Source organism: Syngnathus floridae, chromosome 7 (assembly GCF_059516105.1).
Source record: "Syngnathus floridae isolate MCC-2025c chromosome 7, RoL_Sflo_1.0, whole genome shotgun sequence".
Taxonomy (NCBI): Eukaryota; Metazoa; Chordata; class Actinopteri; order Syngnathiformes; family Syngnathidae; genus Syngnathus; species Syngnathus floridae.
This window is the reverse complement of record NC_142419.1, coordinates 10,101,230-10,115,945: the sequence shown is the minus strand read 5'-3', so window position 1 is coordinate 10,115,945 and position 14,716 is coordinate 10,101,230. Positions and strand designations below refer to the sequence as shown.

At 40.4% G+C, this 14,716-nt stretch overlaps 3 protein-coding genes across 4 annotated transcripts; 2 read left to right on the top strand and 1 right to left on the bottom strand.

The window, feature by feature from the left end:
- The first annotated feature begins 349 nt into the window (after nucleotides 1-349).
- blvrb (biliverdin reductase B) lies at nucleotides 350-3,097 on the top strand. Its single transcript, XM_088380704.1, has 5 exons — nucleotides 350-554; nucleotides 1,362-1,523; nucleotides 2,081-2,170; nucleotides 2,255-2,386; nucleotides 2,745-3,097. The coding sequence occupies exons 1-5, from the start codon at nucleotides 470-472 to the stop codon at nucleotides 2,897-2,899; spliced, it is 624 nt and encodes a 207-aa protein (XP_088236830.1). The 5' UTR covers nucleotides 350-469; the 3' UTR covers nucleotides 2,900-3,097.
- Nucleotides 3,098-3,640: 543 nt separating this feature from the next.
- LOC148395132 (sushi domain-containing protein 6) lies at nucleotides 3,641-8,878 on the top strand. 2 transcript variants are annotated; one of them, XM_088380701.1, is made up of 5 exons: nucleotides 3,641-3,803; nucleotides 4,724-4,813; nucleotides 5,380-5,616; nucleotides 7,457-7,598; nucleotides 7,857-8,878. In XM_088380701.1, exons 2-5 carry the CDS (start codon nucleotides 4,732-4,734, stop codon nucleotides 8,149-8,151), a joined length of 756 nt encoding a protein of 251 aa, XP_088236827.1. In that variant the 5' UTR covers nucleotides 3,641-3,803; nucleotides 4,724-4,731; the 3' UTR covers nucleotides 8,152-8,878. The 2 variants fall into 2 exon arrangements, with proteins under 2 accessions (XP_088236827.1, XP_088236828.1); XM_088380702.1 differs by having other exon boundaries at nucleotides 3,643-3,803; nucleotides 7,881-8,878.
- A 1,208-nt stretch (nucleotides 8,879-10,086) lies between these two features.
- Nucleotides 10,087-14,271, bottom strand: LOC148395131 (uncharacterized). Its single transcript, XM_088380700.1, has 9 exons — nucleotides 14,126-14,271; nucleotides 13,638-13,725; nucleotides 13,439-13,562; nucleotides 12,948-13,096; nucleotides 12,054-12,196; nucleotides 11,796-11,982; nucleotides 11,493-11,626; nucleotides 11,259-11,421; nucleotides 10,087-10,205 (listed from the first exon to the last, which is right to left on the bottom strand). The coding sequence occupies exons 1-9, from the start codon at nucleotides 14,212-14,214 to the stop codon at nucleotides 10,140-10,142; spliced, it is 1,143 nt and encodes a 380-aa protein (XP_088236826.1). The 5' UTR covers nucleotides 14,215-14,271; the 3' UTR covers nucleotides 10,087-10,139.
- Between the last annotated feature and the right edge of the window lie 445 nt (nucleotides 14,272-14,716).

The window sequence follows — 14,716 nt, the reverse complement described above, 5'->3', positions numbered from 1 at the left end:
GACATTGAAATCATTTTAAAACAATACAGAATTAGAATATTGTCTTAAACCCAATCTAGATCAGAATCAGACACCCGCTTAAAATATGATATTGATAAATATTTTTATGTAATCTTAAAATGTAATAAAGAACAATAGCCAATAATATTAAAATATAATCAAGAACAATAAGCGCTGTACAAATTTGATTAAGTTTGCAAACCCCCTCATTTTTAAGATTTTTTTTTTTTCTTCAGGATTCATACTTGATGAAATGTGCACCCATATCTCATACAAATGACGAAGTGAAAGTGGGTTAAAAGGCGTGTGGGGTGTTTGGGATACTGTACCTTTAAATGAACTTGAGGGGAGGAACCAAATGTTAGACGGAAGCGGCACAAGACGGCTGAACAGTCTGAATGTATAATCTGTGTGTTTAACGTGACTAGTTTTTTACTCTCTGGCTCTCAGCACGCCCTCAACGTTGACAATGTCGGACTCTGTTAAAAACGTGGTCATTTTTGGATCGACGGGAATGACCGGCCAGGCCGCCCTCCCTCTTGCAGCGGCTGCAGGTGAGAGAACGGATGACGTCGTGACGTCGTGACGTAACTGTGTCTCGTTAAAAAACAACAACTAAATAACTGTCTCGTTTAAAAAGATAGTCTTTCAAATAATATCGAGCCAATGTTTTTTTTTTTGCATAATAATAATAATAATAATAAAGGTCACCATCATCATCCAAACTCGAAATTTGCATGTGAATACTGACGACTTGATGCGGTTGAATGAATTAGAAATGTCGTCGGTTTTGAATAGGAGAAAAACGAATAAACTTTCCCATTAATTTTTAATGGCAATGGTAAATCTGTTTTAAAAAATCAGCTTTCATTTAGATTCAAAACAATAATCAGGGTGCCTTAATGTTTAAATTAATGTGACTGTCCTGGTCCAGAAACTGCAAAGTCATATAGGGTTGGCATGGTGATGATAGATGCTTGTTATCTTGTTTGTACAGAAGGGGCGATGTCACTCTAACTGTTTAGTCCAGTTTGGGTGTGTATGCAAGCATGTGTGCGAGCATGTGTGTGTAAGGGTGTGCGCTCTCGTGTGGGTGATCAACAAGGATGAGTTGTCAAGTACATCTGCTGGTCGTCAAATCATCAAGAGAAGGTTCTATTTCCAGAGAAGGATTTGTTTTTTTCGTGATTTCATTTAGTTGTTTTTATTGTGCTAACAACTAAGTAACCAGCAGATGACTGGCTGTGTACGGGCGCTTTCTGTTCATTGAAGGAAAACAAACAAAAAGTTAAAGAAACAACAAAAAACGTGGTTTGTGAAATATTTCCCTACTTCACGCTCACCTGCTCTCCATCCTACAGACTACAATGTGACGGTGCTGGTGCGAGATCCCGCCAGGCTGCCGGCGGACCACAAGGCCTCCAGGGTGGTGGTGGGCGATGTGCTCAACAAGGACGATGTGAAGAAAGCCATGGAGGGCCAGGATGCCGTCATCATCATCCTAGGAACCCGGAACGACCTCAGTGAGAACAAAACACAAATAACTCAGATAGTGAATGCCCACTATTCACCAGAAACTCTCACACAAAAAACCTCCCCCATATATACACATGGCAAAAACTCACGTGCCCCAAAAAACTCTCATACACTTCAAAATCCTCTCGCACACACAAACAAAACTCTCCCACAAAAAAATCACATCCAAACTAATCACAAATCTCTCACACACCAAAGACCTCACGCAGCACACCACAAAAACTCATGCACAGAAAAGCCCCCCTCACAAAAAAAGACTCTCACATGCACCCAAAAATCCTCTCTCACTCAAAACCTTGTTTACTAATCAGATACCTTTCACACTAACTCAAAATATCAGTGAAAAACTAAAACTCCCAAAAAGGTTTTTTGGTCACACCAAAAAAAAAAACCTCTAACGTGCACCCCAAAAAATCATACTAACAAAAGTTCTCATTTGACAAAAGTCCACTGTGTGCGCAAAATGTCATATTTGATCTATACAACACCTTTTGAATATAGTGCAGACTGACAACCAAACTTGTCTGTGGTGTGTTTCTATCAGACCCGACCACCGTCATGTCTGAAGGAACCAAAAATATTGTGGAGGCTATGAAGGCCCGCGGCATCCGCAAAGTAGTGGGCTGCATGTCAGGTACGACACGTTCCGTTTTCATCTTATTTGTATCTTTCTGAATATTTTCACCTGATCCGTGTTCTTCCTCCTCCTGCGGGTCAGCCTTCCTGCTGTGGGACCGCTCCAAAGTGCCGCCGCGTATGCTGGCCGTCACCGAAGACCACGACAGGATGTACGACGTCCTAAAATCGTCCGGCCTGGACTACGTGGCCGTCATGCCGCCTCACATTGGCAGTGAGTGTGGACTGAACAAAAACAAACAATTATGACATGCTTGGTTATTTAGTAATTCCAAATTTTGATTAACACATCTTGGATTGACAGTATAATGTGAGTTAAAAACTTCTCTGAAAACAAGAGAAAAATGGGGCGCAAACTCACAAAACATTTAATGACGATAAAACCAATTCAATATACAATATTGTTACAATGGGAATTTGTTGGACTCTAAGTCACTGTGGAGTAAAGGAGATATATACACATATATAAGCCACTCCCAGGAGTGTAAGTCATCATATACGTATATATAGTATATATACATACATACCTTCGTATAACATATTTTATGCTTCATCTCTGATGTGACGCACAGACGATCTTCCTCTGACGGAGCGCTACTCAGCGACGGAGAACTCATTGAGGGGCCGAGCCATCTCCAAACACGACCTGGGACACTTCATGGTCAAGTGTCTGTCCACCAACGAGTGGGACGGCAAGGCAGTAGGCGTGTGGGGAGACTACAATTAAGTTTAAATCACACCGTTTTTCCAAATCTAAATAAACATTTGCTAATACTAACACCATGAACAAAAGCTATATTTTTAAATAATGACACCAGCCTCTCTTCCAAAGCCACCATGTTATAAAATTAGCATTTGAAGTGCCAAACTTTATCACAAATGTTCTGTTTTGTGCATTTCAAATAAATCGAATTTTAAAATTGTACGTGAGGTATGTTCATCTTTGTTGTTTAATTTCATACTTGACTATTTGAATACAAATACTGTATAAAAAGTTAATTTATTACTGTTTATCAGTTTTGACGCAGTATTTTGCTGCTCTCTGGCGGCCAAAATGCAGAACAGTTTTTATTTACTGTCAAATAAGTGTTATGGGTTCCTCCTTTCTATTAAGCTGTAAACGTTGTAAAATATGTCTGAATTCTTTAAGTAGGCCTAAAAATGTGAAAAAAAACTTTATTCTCGTAGCATTTCTTTTGAATAATACGCCTTCGTAGCCTTTATTCAGCGGTTTATTTTGAACTTATACACATTACATCGGCCTTATTTAAGTTTAATGTGCATCAATTTGAATTTATAAAACCCCCTAAATGCTAAAAGGGTGAGAAGGGGAAAGAAATACTTTTTTGCGTGGAAAATATTACCCGGTACAAGATTCCGTCTTGCTCCTACGTACGTTTCACTTCTTCCAACCACCGTTAGTTCCGCTGGGGGGCGCGGCTGACTACTCACCCAGAAGCCAATCAGTCTCATCGGCGGCTGTTTGCTCATGCATCTGATCCTAGAACGGTTGCGGAGGTGGGGAAAGAAGCCAAAGAGGCAAGACGCTGACAAGTCGAGAAGCCACTTGTTGTTGCCGAGTAGCGAGCGGCGGTCGTCGGCTTCATTCGTCACCTCTCCGCTGCCTCCAGGTGAGACCTTCACGGTTCAATTATCTTGTCGTTAATGTCACCTTCTAACACTTGTGACGACAAATCGAAAGATAATATGGTCCACATAGGGTTGGTTGTTATGTGATGTGACTGTAAAAACATTTTTTCTTTTTTAAAAACGATGATTTTGTGTTGTAGTGGACTTCCTGTAAGGGTGGACAACCTATGGCCAGTGGGCCAACGCTAAGCAATTCTAAAATCAAATGACCTGCTCTTAATGTTTTATATTTTTCCACATTTTCCCCCTGATAACATAATTCAAGCGTTCCATTTCACGTTGATATTCAACAAGCCTCAGTGGCGAACCTGCTGCATGCCCACGCAGCACATGGTCACGTGACACATATCAGCACTGTGTAATGAGTTGACCTCACACAGATGTCCTATCTGTTGACATGACAACACAACGCACGCAGAAATATATTTACACTATACACAAACACTCACATTTCAAGTACTCTATGTGTTTTGATTATACTATTTATACTTAAAATGTTACAATCAACCTACAAGGGACTACAGATGGAAACTGACAGCTATAATCTGACACATTCATTTTTTAAATTAAGAAAATAGATGTATAACAAATGTACACTCCACCTCCAATAAGAATATTTCAAGAAAAATCAGGGCTAGCCTTCCACTAAGGGGAAACAAAATTACAAAATCATTCCGAAATCTGCAAAAGAGTGAATCCACAGGTGTCAAACTACGAATATGCCGGTGTCCACTGTACACGGGTATGTTCAGAAGGAACTTGATGTCATGGTGTTTTTATGTCACATAATCATGATTGTATCTATTGCCTGGGTCAAAAGCAACATGTGGTATTCAAGTGTCAAACATTTCTACATAAGCCTTCTTAAAATGCCTGCTCAAAATTGCCACATGCTCCACAGGAAGTTGAATGTCTGCATCATCGTTGTCTCCATGGCCATGTCCACACATCATCATCATCCTCTTGACGTCCTTACCACACCTTTTTGCAGGTAACCACACACCTAAACCCCATAGTGGGTCAACCATTTGGTCCCTGGGCTTTCAGTGGGGTTGCATTGAAGTTTTTTTTCTTCGTGCAATGCAGTGCTATCTTTTCGGTTCTGTATCACAATGAGATGGTTTGCCAACAAATTACAGTGCAAACAGTAAACCTGAAGTGCGAATCTTGCCCAAGGTCTTGCAAACAATCATCCTCATACACAAATGTGTAACTTTCAATTTATAATCGGTTTACATTCGAACTTCCCTCCAGAGTACAAATATTATATTGCCAACATGACCAAGGAATTTGACCATGTTATGTTCACGGACACCAATATTTCCTTTCTTGAGCTGTACTAGGGATTTTGAGGAAGCAAAAAACTTTTGCAGGTTAGCTGTGACGTTTTGCTATTTGTATGAACTGTATCTAAAAAAAATGCACTTAACTGTTTTGCAAATTTGTACCATCCACATCATGGAAGCACTACAGCCAAGACAAATCCTCCAAAATCAAGAAAATAGACTGAATAAATTGACTCAATTCACATAGTTATGCCACTGCCCTCTTCTACAGACGCCAATGCGCTCCCTACAGGCCGTATGGGCAACTGCACCCACCCACTGGTGCCGGAGCACGGGGGCTTCCGCTGTGAGCCTTCCCCCTGCCGAGGTTTCCCCCACAGGAGCTCCGTACACCTGTTCTGTGAGGACGGCTATCACACAGCCAAGTCTCCCGTCTCTTGGTGCCATCACGGAGCTTGGAAGCCCCCCATTCCCGCTTGCATCCGCATCAGAGGAGAGCATTCAGGAGGTCTGCTTTATCAGTTCATTTCTAGATATCTTTCAAGATGTGGTCCGAATGACACCAAACTTAGAAAATTCTACTCTTAAAACAAGTTGAGCCATTTGTTGTTGCTATCATTACTAGACTTGCAAAAAAATCCTCAAGAGGACATCAGCAAAACATCATGTAGGCCATTTCCAGGGTTCCACGCTGATTTATTCTAGACTCAGATTTTGTTTGATTGCTACTACACTGGACAGATGGTTCATGCTCAATTCTGGTCTTTGCATGTGGGCGGTGCATGTTAGCAAATTTTGATGACTCGCCATAAAACACAAGACTAGCTGAAGATGACTTAAAGACAAATTCGGATAGCCATGAGTAGACCCACAAAAATGTCTCAAGAAAGCATGAAGTTGCTGTTTTGGTTCCAAACCACCATTTTAAACTCCTTTTAGACATTTCTAGTTCCTACATCAACTCACTTCTCTTAGATATTTTGATTGTTACCAAATTTCAAACATTCAACTCCCAAAGCCAGTATGACTTAGCAACATAAGACATAATAGAAGTGTTTTATAAGTCGATCCAGTGTCTTCCTCAAAAATTCAAAATGACACATTCAATATGACCATTTTAGACTCATGGTTGCAATTTTTATGGCTTACCATAAAGGGCTACTGTATTTGTATCATAACGCGGACCTGGAGCTAAACGTGCTGACCTACATTCTGTCAAAACTTCTTGTTTTCGTCTTTCCGCAAGCCACTGCTGGGTTAGTTTCACTCTCATTAGGTCGCTTGGTTCTCCTCCCTGAAACCAGGTCACATATTGAGCACTATATTGTGTTATATTGTACACAGATTTGAATCCCTAATTTGAAACTGTCAACTAATTTCAAACTAAAATCTTAACAAAGACTTCAGAATGTAATTTGAAACCTTAACTCGGGCTTTAAGGTCTAACCCTGACTTGAAACTGTAACCTTTGTTTGAAACCCGAACTTGAAATGCAATTTGGAACCCCCAAAAACTATCTTGAAACCTTAACTTGAACCCAACCTTGAAACCTTTATTTGAAATATAACTGGTTATAAACCCTAATCCAGGCTTTCAACTGCAACTTGATAGGCGAAATTCTCAGTAAACTCATTTGTAACCACAACTCAAAACCCTAAACCTTAATTAAAACTCAAAATCAAAAATCTAATTTGATACCCCTAACCTAGACTGGAAACCCCAATTTGAAACATTATCTCTGGCTCTAAACCCTGCCAATCACTCAAGGGTGATTGTTGTCGTGTTCAGTGTACTGTGTGTGGTTTTGGTGCCATGTCTTCTTCTTCTGTCAGTGGGTCTACATGCAGGAAGTGAGAGCTCAGAAGAGGAAGTGAAAGAGGCCACCAGAATTAACACAAAGCTGACAGACAGGAAGCACCAAACAAACCGCTCAGACATCAAAAACCTGTCCACTCTTTTACCGATGAAGCACTGCAGCGCGGTGATAGAAACGAAAGCCTGTCAAATAACACTTGAGTATGAAACACTAACCGAGGCTAAACCCTAATTTGAGACCATGACCATATATTGAAATCCTTAACTTGAAATCCTTTTTTAAACCCACCCTGCCCTGCACTAATGCGGATAGAATCAAATGGAATACTGTTTAATCAACAATTTGAAACCCTAATCCTCATTTGAACCTCCAATCCAAATTGCAAACCCTACTTTGAGACCCTAAATTTGTCTTAACTTGAAACCTTCACCTGGACTTGACACTCTAATTAGAATTTTAAGCCTGTCGTGAAACCTTAACTCATGTTTTAGACTTTAACCCTGGCTTGAAACACGGCTACTTGTCACCACAGGGGGTGCTCGTGTCAACGCGGGTGGAGAAAACTTTGGCGTGCCCAATATGGCCACGACGGCTGTGAGCGTGTCCATTTTTTTGCTCACCACCACCGCATGCCTTGTGGTCAAGTCCCGCCTCTGCCCCTGTCAATCACACAGGTGAGGTCCCTCACATATGACTCACATGTCACAAAGTGCGTGTCACCTATCACATGACACGTGTCATTGGACACCTGTCACATCTCTGACATGTAATGATGTGTTGCATGACTCATGTTACATCACACATCAAGTAATGTTTTTAACATGTTACTTGTTACATGTCGCATCATGCATTTTTCACGTCTTGATGTGTGTCATTTGTATCACATGACATGTCACATATGACATCGCATGCCGTTACACGTCACATGACAGGTCACATGACGTGTCTCCCGCCAGGCGTCGGTCTTCGGACCAACTAGACCTGATGGCTGAGGTACATCCTGTCTCGCTACCGTCCTACGAGGAGGCGATGTATAGCAGCTGGGGCCAGCCCCTCGCTTCCTCCCGCTCGCCAAACCCGGGACCCACCCAGCTCCTGCTGGCCCGGGAGCCGCTAGGCGATCAAACCAGCCCTGACAATTCTCCGCCCCCTTACGAGGAGGTCCAATCACAAAGGAGTGACAACCGACAGCTACGCGTTTCTCTGTCGGATGACAAAGATGTTTGAAGGACAAACTATGAGATGGTTTCGATTGACAGCTAATGGATGTGATGACTTGGCACTTTGTTCCCCACTTGTATTAGGTCAGATGCAGCTGGCTGACCAAAGCTCATTGGCCAGTTTGCACTCATCTAACCTATGTTGTACTGTACGTGTGTGTGTGTGTGTGTGTGTGTGTTAGTGAGTGAGTGTGAGCACGCTGTTATAGAAACCTGTGTTTTCATGGCAACCAACCTGGATTTATCATGTTATTTCAAACAAGTTATATTGCCGAATTCATTTGAAGGGCAATGGAAGCTCTCAAGCCCAACATGAAATGTTAAATTAAATTAACCCTGACTTGAAACCCAAAATTTTAACCCCTCTTGAACCAGCCAAGCCTTGAAATAGTAACTTGAAACCCTAACCCGGACTTAAAACCCTAATTTAAAATTCTAACTCTAGGTTTTTAAGACCTAACCGTTTTGAAACGCAAATTTGCAACCAGCTACACCTAACTCAATTTCAGCTTAACTTTGAAACCTGAATTCATGCCTGCTTGGAATCTGAATCTAAAACTGCAACCCGGGCTTGTGACTTGAGAGTTTCTACTGTATCCACAAACAGAATATTTGAATGAATTTATGAGATTATATTTATATGAGGTAGATCAACTTGCACACTGAATGTATTTTTCTCTTTAATGCCATATTGTAAATTATATCGACATACTTGATAAATATCTTTTCATGTCTGTTTTGTCATATTTAAAGTTCTTATCCCCTTTCCCTTATATTCTTTCTTACTTCCCGAAACTCATCTATGTTTTTTGAAACTACTCAGTTCTTCTAAAGCTTAACCCTTTCCATCGGGGCTGACTTAGATGCTCCTATCAAGTTATTCTAGGCTCAACAAGTGCAGTACGCTCGTGTGTGTAACAAGTATTTGCAGTCCTAACAAGGACAGCTTAATATATTTTAGTCTTAAAAAGTACAACAAAACCATAGGGAAGGACCCACTGTAAAAAGGACATGGTTAGACCGACGTATTGTGCCTCGGCACAGGCGTTGGATAATTTGGGAGGGACTGGTGTCCTAAAACTGAGGTGGTTACAATGCAGACGAATCTTTCCCGCTCCTGACTTAATAAATTCTCGCCTCCTCATCTACCACTAGCAGTGGCCGGGGTCGAAGGAGAGTTTTTACACTTAAAACGGAGATTCGGTCTCTGGATGAGCTTGGTTTTGATACTTTCTGACATTTTAGTTTCATTCAGTGGAATTTGCCACCAAAACAGGAAACCAGAAACCACACACTGAGATGACTCATCTTAATCAATTCTGAACGAGTGGTTTAATGTGGTGCCGGAAACAAACAAACAAAAAAAAAATAATCCCCACTGACTAGTAGTGTGATGAATATAAAAAACTACATTAGAATAACAAATCTCACTTTCAGTAACACATCAGTTTACAATTATTATTATTAAAATTGCTTGGCGTTGAATGTAGTTTGTCCTTAAATGAAGTTGACTTTTTGTAACGTGACCACAGGCACACAGACTCTCTCTAATATGCTAATACACTCTTAAGACACACACACACACAAATTCATGAATGAAGAAAGGGCATTGATGAGTTGTGGCTGCAACTTTTGTTTATGTAACTTATCATTCTGGCTTGACTCTCCTACCATGAAGGATGTTTGAGTGAAGCTCATCATAACCAGTAACAAGCGTGAGCACCACATTCAATAATTCCCCGGTTCATGTTTTAGTTAACATTTTAACAAACTCGACTCGAATATACAAGTGGAATGAGACTGCACTCTAGTATGCGACAAAAATGAAGTAAAATTACTCTGTACTTCTTCAAATTAACTTTCCGTAAATTAGCGCTTTTGCCTGGTACTTGGAGTAAAACTGTCCTTATTTACACACACACACATTAATATATTCATTCCCTTGACTGTTTCACTTGTTTTATTTATTTGAATATAACAAATGAGATGAAAGCATCAGACAAGAGGATTGGTGCAAAGAAATATGAGCCAGTCGCTGAGGCTGCCATCAGGGTTTTGGGGCTGAGAGCAAAAAGGGACGGAGAAGAAAAATATAGTTTACACGATTGAGGCACATGATTGATGCTAACAAATTATTTTAGGCTAATAATTCATTAGGGATGAGCCATCCCCAGGTTTTGGTATTGGGCCGATACCAGTCACTTATGTTTGAGGCGCCCTCTTGTGGCCGCTGCGCAATCAGGACGTAGTAAATGACATGGAATGACCGCTTTTTTTTTTTGTGAACTGCATCCTTGCCTATACTGTCATATGCCCATTAGGATGCAATTTCTTTCTTTCTTTATGTATAAGGTTTATAAAGATGCTCACAGAGCATTATTAGTACGTAGCTACCAAAATGTACATGTTCATTTGCTAACTCACTGAGTGGCGGACAATGTTTTTCTGTGAATTGTTTGTATTTTTCCTCTGGATAGTTGTGTTTTATTCTATTTTATTTTCAATACAAATTTTTTCTCGCTTTTTCGAGTAGGTTAAAAAAAAAACTATCATCACTTGCCGATATAAAATACGAACTTCACAGAAACATTTCTGCCATATTACCTGAACCTATTTTCCAACTTAATAGTGTTATATGCCTAACAATGAAACTATATTATTTTGCAACTCAATTTTATACTAAAATGCTATATTTATATATACTAAAATTCAAGTAGTTGTTAGTTTTGTTTGCATTATATTGTCATTTTATTACACATCCTAAAAATTCAGGGTTGCTTGTGTTTTATTATTGTCATTTTAATTCTTTATTGCAGGGTGACTGTTCTGTCATAAATAAACAAAAGGTCTTTCTTTAAAATTAACTTTCATTGTTTTAATTGACATACTAAGTATCAAAAGTGCTAGTGGTGTTGGTTATTTGGTACCAAGAGAGACACTGGATCGGTCTGAAAAAAGCAGGGATCAAACATCTCTAAATTCTATCCTAATGATTTGTGCTATTGATTGGTGCCGATTGTCAATGATACTCCAATGACTGGTGAAATTTCTTATGATGATTAGTGCTAATAATTGAAGGTAATGATGAATGCCAATGATGCGTGAGCGTCACACCTGTAAAGTGGCGATGTTCAGAGGTTGTCCATCTCTTCGTACATCTCGCAGGCGTATGGCTCCGGCCTTGGGGTAGCCTTCCTGCACCTCCAGATGGCATAAGATGGACGCCGACTTGAGGTACACAAGCACACGCTGAGCGGGACACCAGTCAATGGCAAAGCTGAAAAATTAAGCGGGAGTGTCCGCGTCAGGTCTCGGACAAACAGGAGGAGGACGCTTACGGGAACCCACCTGGATCTCAGATGCTGAATCTCGGCCAGCAGATCTGCCTGACCAATGTAGTTCTCTGCCACCTCCACCAGGGCGGCGCTGAGCTCGGCGGGGCGGCCCGAAACATCTTCCTGTAGCTGCTTTGTCAAGCTCGCCTGATCATATCACAAATCACACTTCATTCACTCATTTCGTGCTCCATCATTTCTATGGTGATATAGACTCCCCTGCCACTTGATGGCAGAAAAATGCTTCTTTTGTCCAAATGAATACCCACAACTGATTTCAAAATGGAATCAAACAATACTCAAGAGTTTTTCATACCGGATCAACCCGAAGCGTGAAGCGGTTATCCTGGCTCCAGATGATTGACAGCTTCAAGGGGTCAGGCTCATTGAAAGCCAGGTTGGTGGGGGGGCGTGGCCTCAGCTCGAGAGATACCTGCGATTGGTTGAAGGACAGCAGGCTGACATGCGCCACCTCCTGCACGGCTGCCAAACACGACTGCAAGCTAACAACAGCATGCTGCATTATTTGACGTTTCATGTCTCTTGAGCCGTCATGTGACTTGATGACACTCACGCCTTTCTGGAACACTCCCAGCCATCCAAAGGCCTGAGCTCCGCATCAAGCTCTGCCTTCAGCAGAGTCAACTGACCATCACGCTCCTGCAATGCTTTGCGTGCCTCGTTCACGTTTGCCTGTAAATCCTCACGCTGCTGCTTCTGAAACACGCACACGCACCCACGTGAAAATCCCTTTTCTAATTTGAATGGATACCCCACTTTGTTTACAGTAAAGTGTTACTGAGAATCATGTTCTACTGCAGCAACTAACGATTATTTTAAAGCAGTAATCGAATAATTTGTTGATTATTTTGTTAATTAATGGATAAATTGGATTGGAAAGACATGTTTTAATTTCCAACCCTAAAACCGTGCAATTTCTGCACAAATATGATTCAGTTACGGATTTTATCTGTAACGTGACAAAATGGGGAAAACTTCACTATCATTCAAATCAACGATTTCCAAAGTACAAATAGACGCCTGCAAATATTTTATTTTGAGTCACACAAAGCTAATCAGTCTGCGTTCATGGAGGACAACAGAAAACTGAGGGCATCTACTGTTGAATTTAAAATTAAACAAAGCCTCTAAATGAGAAATCGAAAATTTGTGAAACTAATTCTCAATTCATCTGATAATTGATTAGTTGTTGATGAATTAAAATTATTCAAAACAAGTTTTGCTGTTATTTTTCTGACTGAGATTTGCCTTTTTAAAAAAAACAAAAAACAAACAGCAACAAACAAATAGTATTTTTCACAGCATCAACTTCCCATGAAAGTTCACAAGCAGTGCATATCAACTATGGAAGTTGTTAAAAAACAAAAATATCATTCTGAAAAATACACTCAAATGAATTGTTAATACCAATTAATTTCCCACACCTAGTGGAATATTGTGTGTGTACCTTAGCTTGCAGGTGTTGCAGTAGTTGTGTGACTTTGTGTCGTCTGTCAATGATATTTTCTTGCAACCTGTCAATCAGCTCCTCCGTATTCTCTGCTGTCATTCTGCTTTCTGCCTTCAAAGCCTTCCAGTGGCTTCGAGCTCTTTCCTCTGTGGTCAGCAAACAGACTGGTGTCTGACATCATATATACACAAATAAATAGATAGAAAAGCTTTATGATAGCAATGGTAATTTTCGTAAACTCCAATATGGTGTTCCATAATTATACGTTGAGATTAGGAAAGCGAAATATTTGTTTTTTTTGTGTCAATTTTACAGTAAACTTGTGATAAAAAACTGACAAACTGCTTGGTGCAAGTGCTCTATGCCTCTTAGAGAAAAGTGTGAAAGCAAGACTTCATTTTCTTCAAAGTGATGAGATTTGATAGTCTGGGAACCTCCCTTGCAATCAATGGGGGTTCATTGTACTTTCTCTAGGCAGGTGGGGCTACCTGGCTGTATTGGACAGGGCTGTGTCAGCAGTTGTTGGGCACGTGGAAGACCCTCCAGCTCACACATCATGGAGTCCAGAACAAACAGCTGACGCCACAGAACCTTCTGCATACGCCGTTTATCCTGCACTCATGCACAAAACAAATGAGGACGTGGATATCTCGGTGATCAAAACCATCAGAGGAGGAAGATGAAAACCTGGAGGATGAGGAATTTCTCTCCTGCAGGGTCCAGCTCCTCATTGTCACACGGCGCCGGAAGGGTGGGATCACAGCGCTGCAACACACTGAGAAACATATACACACTGAGAAACATATACACACACATTTCGATTTGCACTAAGCACAAATAGTGTTATAATTTTAATCATGACGTCATTACGTCGCCATCCATTATCTGATCGCTTTCTCACACGGGTCGCGGGTCTGCTGGAGCAAATCCCAGCTATTTAATATTTTATTTTTGGGGTAAAGGTTGCTTATGTCGCTGTGGTGCGGTTAGAATTCGCATTAAACACATTAAAAGACTTCTAAAAGAACATTTTTATTTCAGTTATGGGTACATTTTTTCCCTACGAGTATCTAGTTCAAATAGAACATATCCCATCAACTAGCAACGAGTTCCTTGCGTATTTAACATGTTAAACTGCTCACTAAGTAGCATCTAGAAAGAAACGCCAAACTTACTTCCGAACGGCTGACGTTATTGCTGACTTGTCAGACATTTTTGTTTTCAAATCCCCCGCGCTGTAAACTTTGTCGCTTGTTGATGACATCACTCACCGTATCCTTTTTTTTATATGCATTAGCGCCACCCCGTGTTCCATGAAATTAACAAAAAAGAAATGAACCCCCCTGCAAAGATGATCAGGAAGCTAATCTAAAATAAATTAAATAATGTGAGCAAATCAAAGATATATTGGACGAAATGAGATGAATGACTCAATTCCCACTTTCTGATTTTAAAGTCAGAAAGTGGGAATTCTCACTTTAAAGTCAGAATTCTTCTGATTTTATTCTCAGAATTCTGAGAAAAAAAAGTAAGAATCCTGTCACCCCCTTTTCTTCTTCTTCACTGGCCCTAATCCTCTTTCATAGAGAAGCAACTCGCTGAAATGGTAAAATTAATTTCGAAACCTGATGTTTGTGAAAAACAACGCAGTGAAGTATCATTTACTATGCTGTTCCGCATCTTTATTTGTATACTACAGTCTACTAAAAATGCTTTTGCAGCCACTGGTACATGGTAGACTTTTCATATCGATACTATATACTAAA